The sequence below is a fragment of the Brachycentrus maculatus genome, unplaced genomic scaffold (genome assembly GCF_059751285.1).
Source record: "Brachycentrus maculatus isolate JH-2025_06_01 unplaced genomic scaffold, ASM5975128v1 h1tg000027l, whole genome shotgun sequence".
Classification (NCBI taxonomy): Eukaryota; Metazoa; Arthropoda; class Insecta; order Trichoptera; family Brachycentridae; genus Brachycentrus; species Brachycentrus maculatus.
Window position 1 is genome coordinate 744295 of NW_028280781.1, and position 20122 is coordinate 764416.

A 20122-nucleotide genomic window follows, 5' to 3' on the forward strand; every position below is an offset into this window, starting at 1 on the left:
TCAAGCTTACGACGAAAAAAAGACTGGGTGCGAGAATTTTTAAAATTTGATATTGTTATATTATTTTAGGCAGTAATTGAATGAGTTTCAAAACTTGCTAAGCTAAACTGATTTCAGCACGTTCAAATTTTAATGGATACCGCGTCAATTCCGTGTCTGGAATTTAAATTCGACTATTCGGGCAGATTCCGGAATAATTGAAGATCACGGGCTTAACCGTTTCGGCGCGGCGCGCGGCGGAACGTATACCCCCACAACGGTAGTGCGGCATTACGTTCAGGTTGTGAATGGCCAATTGTGCATAATTCCAATGGAATCTAAGTGATTCGGAAACAAAGCCTATTGGCAATAATAACAAATTATTCTAAATACGCACTTTGCAAGCCTTCCTACGGTGCGATTTAGAGGAAAACTTCCCTTCTTTTGGTAAGAAAGCGAGATCGGGACAAATAAATGTAATTTGTTCGATTTATTTCATTTTATTTTGAAATAACACGATTCTTTATAATATGTATGCATTATTTCGGGTGGAATCTTAGTGATTCGGAAACAATGCCTATTGGAAATAATAACAAATTATTCTAAATAAGCACATTTGGAAAAGTTTCTTTCTTTTGGTAAGAATGCGAGATCGGGACAAATAAATGTAATTTTTTCGATTTATTTCATTTTATTTTGAAATAACAAGATTTTTAAAAATATGTATGCATAATTTGGAGTGGAATCTAAGCGATTTGGAAACAAAACCTATTGGCAATAATAACAAATTATTCTAAATACGCACATTTGGAAAAGATTCATTCTTTTGGTAAGAACGCGAGATTGGGACTAATAAATGTAACGCATCTGATTTAATTTCCTTTTTTTTATAAAACAAGATTTTTTGTTTTTGGCATCTTATTTTTTAAAAAGTAATGAACTGACATTTTTTTCTGGAAGTGCATTTGATATAATAAAGTAACAGATATAATTTATTTTGTATTTTAAAAGCATTGATAACTTTGTGGTTTGGTAATAAAACATTTTCCTTATCATCCATTGTTAAAAAAAAGTGGTATTACACAAAGTGAACAATGGATGATAAATATATAATTTTTTTCACATATATTTTATTTGAGCAGTGACCGGGTTTTGTCGTAACCGACATCATCAGACTAGGCTAGTCTTCATCTTCATCGTGTTTGCGTTATCAATCTGATGATGATTAAGATAAAACTCGGTCATTGGTCAAATTCTTTTTTTGTGTAAAAAACTATAAAGCGTAGAACGGGGTTACTTAAACTGTAATGTGTTACTTGATCATGAGCCCAGTACAAAAAAATATTTAGATCGTGGTATTGAACGAAGTATCGTGACAATAAGTGTCACCTGTCAGGGAAACAATGAATCATGTCGATACGTTCATTATTGTAGACCAAATACAAATTTTTTTGTACTGAGCTCAAGTAACATAAAAGTTCAAGTAGCCCCGTTCTACGGTACACATTTTGTTGTTATATTATCATTATTTTTTATATGAATTATCTCTCGTTCCTCTTTGTGTAAAAGAAGGCTTGTTATTAAACGGGACTTACTATTAAGAGAACTTTATAAAATGTATCCATATTCTTCATATATGTTAAGATATCAATATACTATAAATAACTCCCAAGTGAACTTACCCAGTTTTGTGAGTGAAGATTTGAAAACACTAAAAAAATTGTCAAAAAGTTTTTTGATTTAAAATGGATATACATCCATTCGCCCCTTTGTTCACAATCAATGACAAAATTGATTTAATACGGCGTTACTGGGATAGGACGTGATCAGGTAAAAGTATACGGGATTCAATTACTTCAAGCTCCGCGTGTTTTTTCTTGATAAATTAATTCATGTAGGCAAACACGCTTCGCTGCTGATTAGGGGTTAAATATTTACACCAAGAAAGGCTGAAATGGCTATGGGGGGTGCGGGCGAGGCGAGGGTAGAAGCTCCAAGACCGAACTCCGATTCTTAATAATTTCAAATCGTGGATTTATAGAGAATTAATTAAAATTACGTAATGATCATCTTTATCACGGATTTAACAGATTATTTTAAAAGAATCTCCGTATGGTAGGACAGTTTTCATTATCTTATAATGCTCATTAAGTACAAGTTATATAAATTACATAGGGGTTAGGAGATTGCTCCAAGACCGAACTCCGATTGTTAACAGTTTCAAATCGTAAAGAGAAGAAATTAAAATAGCCAAATGATCGTCTTTATCATAGATTAAACAGATTACTTTAAAATATATTTTAAGTATCTACAAGTGGTGGGATGATTCTCATTATCTTCTTATGCACTTCAAGTAAAATTTATAGAAAATACATAGCGGATAGAAGCCTGCTTCAAAACACAACACCGATTCTGAACAATTTCAAATCGTGAATTTATAGAGAATAAATTAAAATTACGTAATGATCATCTTTATCACGGATTTAACAGATTATTTAAAAAGTTTTATTTTAAGTATCTTCGTGCGGTAGGATAGTTTTCATTATCTTAAAATGCTCGTTAAGTACAAGTTATAGAAATTACATAGGGATTAGGATTTTGCTCCAAGACCGAACTCCGATTCTTAACAATTTCAAATCGTGGATTTATTGGGAATAAATTAAAATAACGTAATGATCATCTTTATCACGGATTTAAAGGTTTTATTTTAAGTATCTCCGTATGGTAGGAGAGTTTTCATTATATTAAAATGCTCGTTAAGTACAAGTTATAGAAATTACATAGGGGTTAGGAGCTTGCTCCAATACCGAACTCCGATTGTTAACAATTTCAAATCGTGGAGAGAAGAAATTAAAATAGCCAAATGATCATCTTTATCATAGATTAAACAGATTACTTTAAAATATATTTTAAGTATCTACAAGTGGTGAAATGATTCTCATTATCTTCTTATGCACTTCAAGTAAAATTTATAGAAAATACATAGCGGATAGAAGCCTGCTTCAAAACACAACACTGATTCTAAACAATTTCAAATCGTGGATTTATAGAGAATAAATTAAAATTACGTAATGATCATCTTTATCACGGATTTAACAGATTATTTTAAAAGATTTATTTTAAGTATCTCCGTATGGTAGGATAGTTTTCATTATCTTAAAATGCTCGTTAAGTACAAGTTATAGAAATCACATAGGGTTTAGGAGCTTGCTCCAAGACCGAACTCCGATTTTTAACAATTTCAAATCATGGAGAGAAGGAATTAAAATAGGCAAATGATCATGTTTATCACGCATTAACCAGATTACTTTAAAAAATATTTTAAGTATCCACGAGTGGTGGGATGATTCTCATTATCATTTTATGCTCTTCAAGTATAACTTTATAAAATATATGTCGGATAGGAGCTTGCTCCAAAACACAACACCGATTCTGGAACAATTTCAAATCGTGGATTTATAGAGAAGAAATTAAAATTGCGTAACAATCATCTTTACCACGGATGTATTTATGTATCTACGTTTGAAATAATGGATTTTATTATCTTTTTATGCTTTTCGAGTTCTAGAAAATACATGCTTTATAAGTTATCAAAAGAAAAGAAAAAAACTGAAGGGAAGGAAGTGACTCTTTCACCTGTCTGAATCGAATTGGTCGGACACGGTGGCCATAATGATTACAAAACTTTTGAAAGCTTTGAATTAAGCGTATTAGTCTATATATTTCCTATGGGTTCGAAAGAGACTATTGATAGGCTCAGACCCGTTTTATAAATTGAATGAAAAAGTACAAGAACAAATCCTAATAAAATAAAACTAGAACTTTATACTTCACCACTTTTATTTTTGGTACTTTTTTCCAAACAGTTTTGAAGACAACCTTGTCATAAAATTAAAAAAATAAAGAAAATTAATCAATGTATTCCCCTTGATTTTTTTTCATCCAATCAAAATAAAACACTTTGTGTGTGTGCTCACTCATTTGCATAATTGACAAAAATTAGCATTATGTATTTAATTGCAAATTTTAACCCATTTGTCAAAATATAAATTTTTCTTTCTTTTTCTTTTGACCCTTAACCGCGCCCAATGGTGCACAGGGCACTGCATGTAGCAATGCAGTGTTATCTTGATCGTTAATTGCATGAAGGCGAGGTGATCAGCCCTGCGCTGCTTGTACCAGTCCAGGGTAATAATAAATAGATATGAGAGTGAAAATCACCCATATTTATTCCGACCCTTCTGGGAATCGACTCCAAGACCTCCAGTATGGTAGCCAAATACGCTGACCCCTATACTATGGAGATATAAATTATTCAATAAAAAAAAAACAAAGAAATAAAAAATTCAGCAATCATTCTTTTAGGGGTATACGTTTACAAAACACTATTGCAAAAAAATAACGAGTAAAATATTTCCAATAAAAACGAATAAAAAAGTAAATTTATGACTTCAGAAAGAGTCGCAGATGTAATCAATCGACTGAAGGCACTACATAGCAAAGAGGTCACTGAATCCGAGGTAGTAAAAAAGTCGCATTTTCTTTCAATTTCCTATAAAACTCTGTATTATTTTTTATTATGTCTCACCACCCCAGACGGCCAACCGTATGTGTAAGCGAAATCAATATGCTATATTTATCATGTAGTCTTTCACTAAAGCTACTGAGGCGTAAAATACTTTTTAGTGCGCTTTTATAGCTATAAAGCGCAGATATTGATCAATCACCTTTCCTGCTATACTATGGACGCTGCTGTCTCTGAATGGGAGGGACATTGAAACAGGGGAAATTGACCAGTATTTTAAATTTACAAATAAAACAAATAAAAACATTATTCAAACAATTTTTAAAGGTTTATTATTTTGGTATATGTTAGATAATATAAAAAATTTAACCAAAAAAATTATTTCAAATTTATTTAAATACGTTAAAGCGGTCAGGTCAGGAGTTGGAATAATCGGCGGATATGTATGAGGTGATGAATAAATATGGAAGAGGTGAAGAATATTATTTTTTTAAATCTCATCAAATATGAAGAAGAATATGGAAGTCTGGGCATTTACGGGGGTGACGACCGTCATAAGCTAGTTTAAGTGACCACTTTACACACGTGTAATATTCACCAATTCTACCCATTATTGACAACCACACTTATCAAATTCTTAGAAGTTCTATATATATGGACTAATTTTGAAACATTGTTCTTGAACTTCACTAGAGACTTCTATTGGTGAGATGAAAATCTATTTGGTCGTCAGCCCCGTAAATGCCCAGACTTCCATATTCTTCATCATTTTTGATGAGATGTCAAAAAATAATATAAAAATAACTCCTGTAATTTTAGATAATCCAGATTTTGTTAACAAGTACATAGTTGGACACATTAAAAATGTTGTAGGTGAAGAATATTTGCAAAGAGAGAGTAGTGTGGCTATTCTCTCTGCCTACCCTTGCGAGGAAGAAGAGTCACGGTAAGTTAGTAATTTTTGCTTACTTTTATGATTATTATAAATTTAAAAAATCTTAATTGATCGGAAATCTGCGAGAATTTCAGACACGTATATTGTTAGCACATATAAATAAAATGTCAAAAATTCAAGGCTTAAATTCGTACATGTTTCTCCCTTTTTTATCATATATATTCAAATAACCTCAGAGGGTAGCGCATTTGTCTATCGTGTATGAGTCTTTGGGTTCAATAACCAAGGGTCGAATAAATAAATATTTTACTCTGAAATTGATTTTATACAACACTGAAACACAGGACTGATCACCATGTAATTATCTTTACGTTATTGATGGTCAAGTTAACTTTATGCTGATTTCAAGATGCCTTATTGGTTAGGTTAGGTTAGGTCAATAAGGGTCATAAGATTAAAACATTTTAAACTATCATACGTTGAATTAATAAATCATAAGTGGATCAATACGAGAACATTTATAAGTCTTATGCATTTTTCAGTGTGGAATGAGAGGAATAAAAAGTTCACGAACAATATTTTAAATTAAATAAATCAATAAAAAATTACATCAATAAATTCGCTATTTTTTTATAAATAAAATGTAAAAGCATATTCTTTTTCAAGTACATCCACATTCAATTCCAGTGTGCGATGCCTCCGGGGTAAATAGTTTAATGAACTGAAAAATATCTTATGATTTACGAGGCCGACAAACTCCTTGAATCCTATCGGTTTAGGGGTGCCAGCATGAAAAAAATACGAATTTAAAAAGAATACCTTTCCAACAACATGAACTAGGGGAGATTAATCTTTGGCTGATCGAGCGGAAAGGTTACGAATTGAGTTACTCAACGCTTCGGTAATGAGGAAAGTTTGTAAATTAATAACGAAAAAACGGTATTGGAATTTTGTTCATCTCTTGGTAAGGTGGTTTGTTACAGTGGTTTAGACTAAAAAATAGAAAAAAGTTATCTTATACCACCTGGACTGTCGCTTTAAACGTAGGTCTGATCGTTTTGCTTTTATTAAATTTATGATCACCCACATGAATTTTCTAGTGAAGTCCTATTAACAATTGAAAAAATGATTAAATTCACGAAACTTATGATTTTCGGATTTTTAAAAAAACAATTAAATTTAGAGGCATCGATACTTATTTGTATGGAAATCAGCACAAATTTATATCCGCACAGTAAGGTTGTTTGTTTTGTTTAAGATAATCTCCTTGATATAATAATTTAGGCTCTTTAGGCAGGTAGAATATTTTTATTGCTTTTGATTAAAAGTAATGTTATTGCTTTTTGTTACCCTTTTTAGCAGTAAAAGTAGTCTTTTAATTAACGTAATCAGCTAAAATAAGACATTAAAAAAAAAAAAACAAAAAACGTAGGTTAACATATCGCTCACTCCTTTCAAGAACGTCATAAATCAAAAAACTTGATTTTTCAGGAGAACGATTTTTAAGTTTAAAAATATAATGTAATGTATTAAAAATAAATATCAAGCCACTTATTAAACTTTTTACTGTGCAACAGATCTTTTTAGATGAAACCTGAAGGTTTTTTCTCCATTTGAAAAATATTTATTTTATTTTTAAAAAATAATTTTTTTGCCGCTTTTGCTGGGATATAGTACATTTTCTGGGTATTCCGAAAACATTCACAACTGAAAATTGGCGATTTTTGATTTATGACGTTCTTGAAAGGAGTGAGCGATATATTGTAACAAATATTAATTTATGTATGTAAATAAAAAAAATATTTTTCCAAGCAAGTCAATGAGATTATTTATAAATTTGGAATTTATAATGTGAAATAGTACAATACTTACAATACTTATTATGACATTTTTATACCCACTTTTATTCATGGTACTTTTTTCCAACCGGTTTCGACAAACATATCCATCGCTGTGGTGCTTATCAAAACCGGTTAGAAAAAAAAACGAAAACAAAAAACTTTGAATTTGAATTAATACAACTTAATTTATCATTTATTTTCAAAAGAAATCTTTAAGTAATTGTAGTATGTATGAGATGGTTTGATCAAAGAATTCAAAATGTACATAATTAGTAGTGCCATCCCTGGTACGAACGTCTGTCGCAGGTCTAGAGTAAAAATCAATTCGGATACTGCAAATTGGATTGTCTGAGGGCTGCTTCCGGTCGGGAGACTGCTGATATGCTAAAAGGAAGGAGAAACTCTCAAGTCTGATGGGCGCCGGGGGGGAGTCCGTGAAGGGCGGGAGTGTTGCATAAATAAGTGGAAAACACTTCACAAGGGTGGATGGCAGGTTCGTGGCGGTAATTGAGCCCATGAAAGTAATACGCCAAGTAGAGCAGCAGAAATATCGGAAGGAGAATTGAAATAATGACAAAATACTCTGTAAACATCAATTAATTGATCTAGAAAATTTGGGGGTGGTTTTACAAACTTGTATTTATGTATAGATTTTGCGTTTAGTTTGTAGAATTCCATTTTACAACGGTTCGAGTGCGTCCAAATAATTGTTCACAAATCTGAATTATATCCAATAATAGGAGTTATTTTTCATTTAATTTTTGACATCTCAACAAATATGAATAATAATATGGAAGTCTGTTGTTACACGTGTTTAAAATGATCACTTAAATCAGACTATGATGGTCGTAAGCCCTGTAAATGGCCTGACTTCCGTACTCTTTTTCATTTATATTGAGATGTCAAAAAATAATTTGAACTACATTATAATTTATTTATTAAATACAAAAAACAAACACTGATTAGTACTTTATTATAATGATTGTGTTATTAAAAGTACATAAAAATACAAATAAAATTTGTGACAATTTTTTCAACTTGTTATGGCATTTTTAAAACTACTGTGAAGATCACATGTGACAGATGTCACAAATAATCGTCAAAATATTATTATTATTTTGATGTGTGTTTTTTTTAAAATATAAAATACAATTTATTTAATAGTCTGTAATCTTTAAATCTGTGATTGATTTTAATATTTAAAAAATAAATTAATGTTGTATTTGTTAAGATTGTCAGTGACAGGGGCATTGAAAGCTTTTAAATGTTAAATCATAGTAAACTCGGTTCATTGTCAAAACAGTTCATAAAACTAACAAAAAATATGCTAACTTAAGTGGTTACTTTATACACTTGTATAACGTTCAGATTTGAAGAATTAATGCAATATGGATGTTTAAGGAGCAGAATGTTATGTGTAATGTAACTGTATTTAAAAAAGAAAAAAGGAAGGAAAAGTCCCTCTCCAAGCACAAGAGCTCAGTTTTATTTTTAAAAAGACTAAGCGCAATAAAAATAATATTATTTTACTAAGTAGAAATGTAAAGAAATTTTATAGAATTGCATAAAAAATGTCATTATATTAAATAAACAAAAAATACTTTAATCCTTAATAAGATCATGAAGGATTAATAATAACTTTGAATTTTATTTTTAAACCCTTATGCGCACTCCAATGGTTCATAGGGCACTGCGTCATAAAAACGCAGTGTTATCTTGATCGTTTACACACGAAAGAAAGGTGATCAGCCCTCCGCTTCAGGTACCAGTCCAGGGTAAATTGAAATTATTAGTAAAGCCATAATATTTTTATGGTAATGTAAAAAGTTAAATTAAATTTGAAAACCTTACCTGATCTCCATCGTATGTCCAAGATCCGAATTTCAGGAAGCAGGTTTGCTGGTCGAAGGGAAAGTATCTGACGTCAATTTCACACGAAGACTTGAAGATAGCTGGCGGAGTCCACATCACCTTCCCGGAGTGTTGCAGAACTGCCTTGGTCATGGTAGTCACCACGTACTCACCATCAGCACTAGGGACAAAAAAGAGAAATATTATAAATATATTTATAATTCATATTTGAAGCACTGCATTTGTCTGCCTCCGTAGTGTAATGGTCAGCACGCTCGACTACCATACTGGAGGTCCCGGGTTCGATTCCCAGGGGGGGTGAAATAAATATTTGATATGATATGATTTTTTCACTGTAATATTTATACAATATAACCCTGGACTGGTACCTGAAGCGGAAGGCTGATCACCTTTCTTTCATGTGTTAATGATCAAGATAACACTGCGTTTATATGATGCAGTTTTCTATGCACCATAGGGTGCGGATAAGGAATTGAATGAATGAAGCACTATTTTTGTGATTTTCCATTTTATAATCAAAATGTAACTTTATTTTAAAATCGCTATAAATATTTTATTATAACTTAATTATAATGTCTACAGGTTTCGAAGCTAACCGGTAGACATTATAAAGACTGATTAATACTGTTAGTATTAATCAGTCTTGATAAAGAAGCGGTTAGCTTCAAAACCGGTAGACATAATAAATAAATTAAAATAAAATATTTATAGTGATTTTAAAACAAAGTTACATTTTGATTTAAAAAATATATTTGTTTACAACATTTTGAGTGCGTCCAAAAACTTGTTCAGAAATCTGGATTATCTGGAAATAAGGATTTATTTTTCACAAAATTTTTTAACGATTCAACATAGATGAAGCTCTCTGCTCAATAAAAGCTTTCTATACCCACCATAGTGGGTTTAGCGAAATCGCGCACTGTGTTATGAGTTTGATACATATAATATCTAGAAGTTTCAGGAATTTTAATAGTGTGGTTGTCAATATAATACAATTGGAGAAAATGTTTATCAAGTGGTGCATAAAGCACCGCATCAGAACTACTTTTTGTTGATAATAAAAAAAAAAAACAAATTGATCAGTCCTACGCTACGGGTCTAGGAGTGTAATATTTTTAGAGGAATATAGATGATTGAGTTAAGGATAAAGAACAATGCTGATATACAGGAAAGCAAATGGGGAAAGAATAATAAGAACTATATGTGAGGAAAAAAAAAGACCATGACCAGAGCACTCGAGGCTGCATACCTTTACTTATAAAAGCTTGAGACAGCTATCGCGAAAGTTTGTATAAATTGCTGGAAGTGTTAATTAGTGTTTATTTAATACTTAATTTCATTTGATTTTTTGATTTAGCATTCACTTTGTAGTAAAATCTTTCCATTTTGAATTGAGTGTTACAACGTAAATACCAATATATACAAAATCTATTATCACACGTGTTTTGATGCATTTCGCATCATTTTCAAACACCGAAAATGATACGGAATACATCGGAACTATTCTTATATTAGATTTTAAGGTTTTAAGAAATAGTGATATTCACTATTCATAATATTAAGTAAAACTTAAATTGATAAACAATTGTTTTTATCACTTTGTGGTCATATTTAATAATTTTCAAATTTTAATTTCACTTTGTAATATCTATCCATTTCCAATTCAAATTTCTACTTCTTTCTGCCTATGTCTGAGAGGAAGTGGGGTGATAGTTTATTGGTTAGTAAGATTAGTTCAATAATATTTTATACAATATTTCAAAAGCTCCTAAACCGTATAAAAGTAATAAGATAAAGTGTTCTGTCAACCTGATTCGATATTAATCATTTTTAATTATCCGAGATAACAAAGGACGGAATAAAAAATGGAAGAGCTCAGCCTTCTGGGCTTTCCGAAACTCGTCAAGAAGAGATAAAGTATCGTAATATTGAAGAACGGTGCTGTCATAACGAGGTAAAGTTATGTAAGTTGAAAGGGAAATTTATTGAATGAGAAACGGAGCGTTGCCAGACGCGCACGTTAATTGTTTGGTCTTTGTTACAGCGCGACTTCACAGCTGCTCTACATAATGTAACAAGAATCAAATTAAGCAAACTTCTAAAAAAAGCGATAACCCAAGTATTTTGCGAAGTTAAAATAAAAATTTAATGCGCGCAAGATCGGAATAATGGGGTAAAGTAATATGAATGAAAATGTAACGTGTCATAAAATCTGATCCACACATAAAAAGAAGATAAGAATCCACACGTATTGTATTTGTACAATTTTTTTCAAGAATATATAAAGGATTTTTTAAAGAAAATATATTATTATTTATTGATTTGGCGTTTCAATTTGTAAAACTCCATTTTAATTTATGTATGAATTTTTAAATGACTGTCACTTCAAGGACCGTCAGTCCATTTGATCTTCACATTCGTTTGAAAATGCCATAACTAGGCGAAACAATTGTCACAGTATGAATTTTTATGTGTTTTTTGTTAGTAAAATACAACTTATAAAATCAACTGTAACTCAAAAAATCTGTGTTTGATTTAAAAAGGAATAGAAAAATATATTATTTTTTTACATTCTTTATCATTTTTTCAACTCCTTACCTTTCAATAACCCATTTTTTGTCAAACCCTTGTATTTATTTCGAAAAAAAAGATGTTTTCAGTAAAATATTCAATGACGTTAAATTTTACTTAGGTTTAAAGTAAATTATGTTGCGGGCTATCGTTTATCCCACTTTAACAGGTTCGACAGTCACCATCTAACTAATCTATCCATTTTAAATTTAATTTTTACTTGTGACAAACACTATTTCTTAAAATCTAATGCGACACGTGTTTCGATTCATTCGACATCAGTTTCGGGTTGTGATCCCATGGTTAGTGTCGCGGACTCTAGTGTCAGAGTTTCTCGGTTCGACCCACTCTACCACACTTTGATACCTATTTCTAATAATGAGCCGCCTAGGCTCACAAAAATAGTATGAAATTGAAGTGTTTTTGTAAATAATAAAAACCCAAATATTTTTCTTTTTCGATAAATAATTAAATGAAATTTTCGGTCTATGAAAATGATGCGGAATGCATCAAAACGAGTGTCAGTAGATTTTTAGAAAATGTGGTATTTATTACACAAAACGTGGATTTTTTTAGTTCATCAAACGTTTTGAGTTTATCAAACTAATATTTGAGTTTTTTAAACTGCAATAACAATAATTGTCTTAGATAAAAAAAAAATATAAACGTATATTTTTATTATTAATTGTAACCGCAAAACGCAGACAAAAATATGATTAAAATAAAAATATATTTTCTTTATACTTTGAACACCCTAAAAAATAAACGGCGATAGGAGGTAATATGATTTCCTAGAATGTTTCTGAAATTGTTTTCTTCTCTAGGCACCGGGACGAATTTTCCATATTTTCCTTTTGAAATGCATTTTCCCCAACTTTTATATTACTAGCTCGCGATAAATCGTAGTAATGGCTACCCAAAAATTATGATTTACGTGAACTTTAAGCTATTTCCACGTTTCTTAGAACGTGTTTTACGTCACAGAAAGTTTTCAGCTTTCATGGGTAAATCAACTGTAAGTTGATAAATAAATAACTTACTTTAGTAATTACTACATCCCACAAACTCTACCGTGCTCAATAAAAATGTCATATTTAAGTTTAGTTGTCGAAAAACATAGTTTTAACAAACTCACATACTAACATCTCAACCTTGAAGAAGAAGAATAAGGTATTTTGGGCATTTACAGGGCTTACGACCTGTCGTAGGTTGGTTTAAGTGGCCATTTTATATAAGTGTAAGATTCACCATTCTACCAGTGAATGAATACCACAATACTCTAATTTCGGAAGTAGTATTTATCCTTTCATTGATGCCTTATTTCACAAATGAGTTCTCAGCACAATCTATGGTTGAGTTGAGTAATAATTTTTTCGCGTGTATAAAGTAATTATATAACCAGCCTATGATAGGAAGTAATACCTGTAAGTACCAACACTGTATTATATTTATTATCAAATATGCTGAGTTTTCAAAAAAAAACTCATAATCAGTACTCATATTAATTTTACTATTTTTTTCTTAAATAAAATGCAATATAACGTCCAATTTGCTATGTAAAATGTCAAATTTTAATTGAAAAACCTATTTTGTCCACAGAGTCATAAAATAACGAACCCTTGTATAAAAAAAGCTGGTCATAATTGCATGACAGAGGTGAGAAGATTTGAAATAGATCGTATCATTTGGCCATTACATCATTACATGACTCATGATAGAAAAATTAATAATTTAATATTTTTAGAAAAAAGTCTTGTAAAATGTGCCCTGGGCACGGAAAACCTGATAGATTTCTGTCAATTGTAACGAAATGAATGACCAAAAATTAATGAAATAAAATAAATAAGAATATATGACATATCTGCTTTATGAAAAAATGCATAAAGAAAAGTATGTAATGAAATATAAATAGAGACAGGGGCTTAGGGTTTCGAGCTCATATACTTTTACCCGTGAAAGCTTGTAAAAATTGGAAACTTATCATAAAGGCGAGACCACTGAAGAAATGATTACTTAACATGCTATCAGTAAATTGACCATACGGTACAGCTTTTTGCTATGAAATTGATCGAGAGATATTTAAAGCTTTCTTGGCTAAAGTTCAAAGCCATTAATTTAATCCTTGACACCACCTCACCACCCCATCTTGTGGCAATGACACCCTAGTCTGGCTTTGCAATTAAATCTGTTCTATATATTTTTGAAAAATAAAGCCATATTAAGTGAGAATGCATTTCAACAGGGATCGTTAAACGTATTAAACAAATGCAATGTCAGAAAAAAGTAAGAAAGTAAAAAAAGCACTTAAGACTTTTTCAAACATTGAAGTAAAAATACACAAAATTATATTTTATGCTACTTCAAAATATTTACTACTCAAATGGTACATTGCAAACATTCTTCGCCACTTGGAAATTAATGCATCTCATCATATGTACACGACAATTTTTTGCGATTTGCGGTGATTATAGGAGCATTTGAATTACTTGATAATGTCAAGTTTTTTTCGGTCTCCATCTGGTCCTATTTTCAACTTAATTTGCCTCATGAATTTGTTTTACTGTTCTTTTTCAACTAATTTGTTTCACAAATCCGCACCATCTCAACATACCTATCTAAATTTTATCAATAATGCTTATGTCTTGCATTCGTTCCTTATTTTACCATTCCTTCATCTATGATACATTTTTGTACTACACGTTCGTCCAAGGTCTGAGGAATTGCATCTCGACTGCAATCAGTCTATATTTATTCTCCTTTTGCCAAATCCATACTTTATTTCCATGCATATGGGGTGATACCAGGAATCTATTGTGTACTGCCAGTTTAGTTTTCGCTGTTAGTCTTTTATTTGTTTAAACTGGGAGCAGAAAAAATGATACACTGAAATGTATACAAATGAATGAAGGATAAAAAAAACCCGTTTTATATTCATGCTTCATTCCATACATATTAATTTTCTTTAAAGAATGAAAGTAAATTTATTATAATTTTATGACATAAAACAACTTTGTTTCAACCATTTTTTATTGGTACATTTTTTCCAATCGGTTTCGACGAGAACCTTATCATCATCAGGGTTTATGAACTAATTTTAAAACATTGAAATACTCAAAGTTAGGTTATAGTTAATTACCCTTCTTTTATGATACCAAAAATATCCACGCGCTCCGTACACCATATGAAAATGTGATTTAAAAAACGAGAAAAAACTCCTAAATGTTGTTTTTATTGAGCATTGCGCAGCGAATAAGTACCAAAAAAAAGTGGTTACAGCAAAGTTGTTTTATTTTTATTTAAATTTATAAAATATGCCATGAAGTATCTGCGAAAAACATTCAAGAAATAAATGTAATTTAATTACAATAGTATAATTTAATAAAAAACAGTTTTAAAATGCATAAAGTGGTTACATAAACTTATCGATTATAAGTCGTAGGCCCTGTTGTTTTTAAAGCTCAGACTACCATATGTTATTTTCTTAAAGTTCTAAGATTCTTTTAAGATATGAATTTTTTGTCAAGACCCCGAGTGGTAAGGTTGGTATTCTCTGTACTGCAACACTAGCTTTACCCCTGGAGTTTCAAGACACTGACCACGTTATTAAGGGCGGATTTATTTGTTAATACTCCTTGTGGTCATATTACGTGGTAATAAAAATGCTTATTTTCACGCCATGTCTAAGCTTCTGCACATTACGTAATAATCATTATAATATAAAACTGCTTTAAAAGTAATGTATAAACATAAGCTTAAAAAATTAAAGTACAATTAAAAAAAAAAAGTTAAAAGACTTGCTGAACTCGGCCAAGCATTGCTATAGCTCTCTGTTTAAATGGAAAAGAAAGAAAAGAGAAAGCACTCATTTAAGGGTAAACGATATTTTGGCAGCTACCAAAAAGCAAGCTGTCTTCCCTAAGCAATGTTTAGTATTGCGAATGCGGCTGTTACGTCCAATTGAAAGCGCTGCCGTTGCCGTAAACAAAATTTTCAAAGCAATCGGTAAAAACCTTTGAAATATTAATTTCCAACAATTTAACATTAAAAAAAATAATACTTAGATGAAATTAAACGATACATAAGGAGTAATGTTATTCTTAATGTATTTTTACCATGTCTTCTTCAGGGATGGTTTGTTATTCTTTGTACATGTCGAAACTGGTTGCAAAAGTAGTACCAAAAATAAAGAGGCTAAAAACGAAATACGTTTATAAACGAAATAAGTTTTTTTTTTATTGATTTTTATAACGTTTAATAAAAGTCCCAAGTTGTTTTAAGATGGTATCAGGATACTCATATATTTTTAAATAATATTTTTTTAGTAAGATCGAGGGAGTTAAAGCTTATTTGATACTCAATTTCGCAGAGATATTTTGTTCTGAAAACTTTTGTGTATGATTGAATGAAAAACACGACGAGAGCGCCATAAGAAATTGATAGAATATAAGTAGAAAGCGATATGCTTGCAAGTGGTTAAGAACAGTTTAGGTTTTTTTAAACGTTTGGTTTTTAAACTGGCAACATTTTTTCTACAGTCTGTAAATTTTTAGGACAGCTGACAGTTGATTTGTAGTCCATTTTGCCATTTCATCATGAATAGACTGAATGATAATTGTGCGCGTCGTACGTTTGGTGAATAGGCTAAAACAATATTAATCTTGATCCTTTTTTTATCAATGCAAAATTTTTGTTCAGTAATGAGACACAGCTTTGGTTAAATGGCTTTGTCAGTAAGCAGAATTGCCGAATTTAGAGTGGAGAAAACCCAGAAGCTTTTGTCAAGACGCCCTTACATCCATTAAAAGTCACTGTTTGGTGTGCTTTATGGGCAGGTGGAATCATTAATCCATATTTTTAAAAAGACGATGCCGGCCAGAATGTTACGGTCAATACAGAGCGCTACAGAACCATGATTACTGACCTCTTCGTACCTCAATTGAATAGCATTGATGTGGTAGAGTTTACTTAGTGAATTTAAACTCTAGTTAAGCATATAACAGTGCTTTTAGTTTCTAAACCTAATCTAATATAACCAAGATATAAAAGATACCTTACAATGTAACATTAAAGTACTATTATTTTTTGACATCTCATCAAAGATGAAGAAGAATATGGGAGTCTGGGCATTTACGGGGCTGACGACCGTCATAGGCTGGTTTAAGTGATCACTTTACACACGTGTAACATTCACCAATTCTACCCATTATTGACAACCACACTACTCAAATTCTTGGAAGTTCCATAAATATGAACCAATTTAGAAACCTTGTTCTTGAATCACTAGAACTTCACTAGAGACATCTATTGGTGAGATGTAAAGAAGCCTTTTATTAAGCAGAAACTCTTATATTAGTATTTGAGATCCGAATCCTGGATTATAATCACACACATGAGAAACGCCAGAAAATACCATATTCTTCTTCATCTTTGATGAGATGTCAAAAAATAATATGAAAATAACTCCTGTAATTGGAGATAATCCAAATTTTGTGAACAAGTATTTGGACACACTCAGAATGTTGCAAATTAAAGTACTATATTGAAAAAAGAAAACAAAACTTGTTGATGGAACTTCCCTTAATATGAAATATAAAGTTTTGCCCGGAGTGCATGTTTTGCTCCAACGCTATTTACTTTACGTTTTAGCTGCATTTCCCCTTATGTAAGAAGTTACGTAGAAAATTGTCTACGGTCCACAGTATTGAAAGGTTTTAAGGTCTCGTCCGGAGGTCGCATGTCGGGGATAAAGGGAATAAAAAACTTAGTATTGCCAATTACATTTCCTTTGCAAGGGAAAAGCTTTCAAAAGAACTTATTTGAAAATAATTATATCAAAGCCTTAATCCTTTGAGACTTGCTGAATTCAGAGTTCAGTTATAATGTTTATATTTTTAAATTTTCATGAAAAAAGATATTTTTATCAATAACAGAACCAATTTTTTTAATTACGTTAAAGATACTCATTTTAATATTATTTTAAAATATTTGATACATCTGATAAATTTAAATTTAAAATCTTTGATAATCTTTGATACATATTTGATAAATCTTTACTAAATTATTGATGTCGACATCCGTTCCACTTTAATTTAATTTCCGATTTTTTTCTAATGGAAATATTTTTTCCTAAAATGCAGATAAAACCATTAAGAGACGGCTTTTTAGCCAGTCTATCTAATATCAGTTTCTGAAATCCGGTCATAATCTCAAACGGTTTTCGATTATTAAGCTGGGTTCGTATGTTTAAAGCATCGTTAACTTTGTGGTATGGCAATATAACACTCTCCTGTTCATTCATCATCGTTCATTTTGTGTAATACCACATAAAACAGTGTGTTATGACTACCGATTTCGGAATTATCGACAAGTATGTATGAGGAGGCGCATGAATGAGGAAAAGGCAAAGGTTTTTTGCAAAGCCAGGTTGGTGTGGTGTTTTATTCTCTCTACCCACTCCTGTGGGGAAGCGGCGTGATGACAAGTAAGTTTTGTCAAATTATTCATCAAACTCTCATCCGTACCCGATGGTGCATAGGGCACAGCATAATATAAACGCAGAGTTATTTTGATAGTTAACAAACGAAGGAAAGGTGATCACCCCTACGCTTCAGGTACCAGTCAAGGGTGAAATCGAATAAATACTAGAGTGAAAAATCACATATCGCTCACTCCTTTCAAGAACGTTATAAATCAAAAATCGTCAATTTTCCGTTGTGTATGTTTTCGGAATGCCCAGAAAATGTTCACTATCCCAGCAAAAGCGGCATATTCTTTACTTAATATTTACGCGCTACAGGGCAGAAAGTGTTGTTTTTGCATTTTGAAGAAAAGGTATTGTTTAATTATTTTTTTAAATATACGAAATATTTTGTGATGGAAAAAAAACCTTCAGGTTTTACCTAAAAAGATCTGTTGCACAGTAAAAAGTTCAATAAGAGGATTGATATTTATTTTTAATACTTTGTATTATATTTTTAAACTTTAAAAACGTTCTCCTGAAAAATGATGTTTTTTGATTTATGACGTTCTTGAAAGGGGTGAGCGATATATTTATTTGACCCCTAGTAATCGAACCCAAAACCTCCAGCATGGTAGCTAAATGTGCTGACCATTACACTACGGAGGCGGACAAAAAGTAATGTGAAATTATAAAGGTAATAAATATAATTGGATGGGTCTTAAATGAATTTGCGAAAAATTGTAATTAAAATGATTTTTCGCTTCAACGGTATAATAAAATGAAACGGGTTACTATGTGTCAGGTTTGTTCAAGCTCGCAGTTTACGTACTATCTGCAGAATTCATGCTTTTGTATGAATTTTCTGTACGCAGCACTTTTCCGATTCAGCTCACTGTCAGTAAAGACCGAATTGATGGCTGTTTTTTGGGAAGGTAACTGATGGAATTGCCAAAAAAGCGTTTTTTCCGTTAGAAAGTTTATCTTTTAGTTCCCCCAAAGTGGTACAAATTATTACGATCTCGTGTTATAAAGAGATTTCTCTTTGAAACAAAATAAATCGCCCTTTTTTTACAAGATGCCTTATTTTTACATTTTCATTTTACTATATTTATCGGGTTGTGGTTCCGTGGTTAGTGTCGCGGACTCTTAAGTCTGAGTTTCTCGGTTCGAACACATTTTCCACAATTTAATACCAATTTCTAATAATGAGCCGCTTAATCTTACAGAAATAGTATGAAATTGAAATTTTTGTGTGAATAATAAAAAAAACAGAAATATTTATCTTTTTTTTTTAAAATATATATTTATAAATAAAAATTAAATAAAACTTTACACACACTTTTCATTCTAATGTATTTTTATTTTACTAAACAAACCCTGGACTGGTACCTGAAGCGGAGGGCTGATTACCTTTCCTTTGTGTGTTGACGATCAAAATAACACTGTGTTTATATAATGCAGTGCCCTATGCACCATTGGGGTGCGGATAAGGGTTTTATTATTATTAATATTAAACACATTTTTTTTCACAATACAATATTTACTCAATGTTACCCTGGACTGGTACCTAATAAGTAGTAGCTAGTATTCATTAGGAACAATTATAGATAAATCATTTCACAGGTCATTTACATAAGTTGATTAAAAAATAAATTTATAAAATTTCGTATAATAATTTTTAAAGTGGTGATTAATATTTAATATCCTGGAAAAATTTGACACTGCAAAGTTCATCGTCGTGGAAAAAATATATCATAGGAGTATCAAAAAAGGGAAATTAGTATTTAGTAATTAATGAGTAAGTGCTGATTCTGCCTTTTTTTTCGAATATTACACATATCGCTCACTCCTTTCAAGAACGTCAAAAATCAAAAATCTTGATTTTTCAGGAGAACGTTTTTAAAATTTAAAAATATAATACAATTTTTTAAAAATAAATACCAAGCCACTTATTGAACTTTTTACTGTGTAACACATCT

At 31.1% G+C, this 20122-nt stretch overlaps 1 protein-coding gene across 1 annotated transcript in view; it reads right to left on the bottom strand.

Annotated features, from left to right (window-relative positions):
* Positions 1 to 20122, bottom strand: part of LOC148312987 (acetylcholine receptor subunit alpha-like 2) — a 120142-nt gene that overhangs the window by 13130 nt on the left and 86890 nt on the right. The window contains 1 exon segment of the mRNA XM_088270655.1: positions 9092 to 9272. Coding sequence (XP_088126781.1) covers positions 9092 to 9272 — 181 coding nt within the window.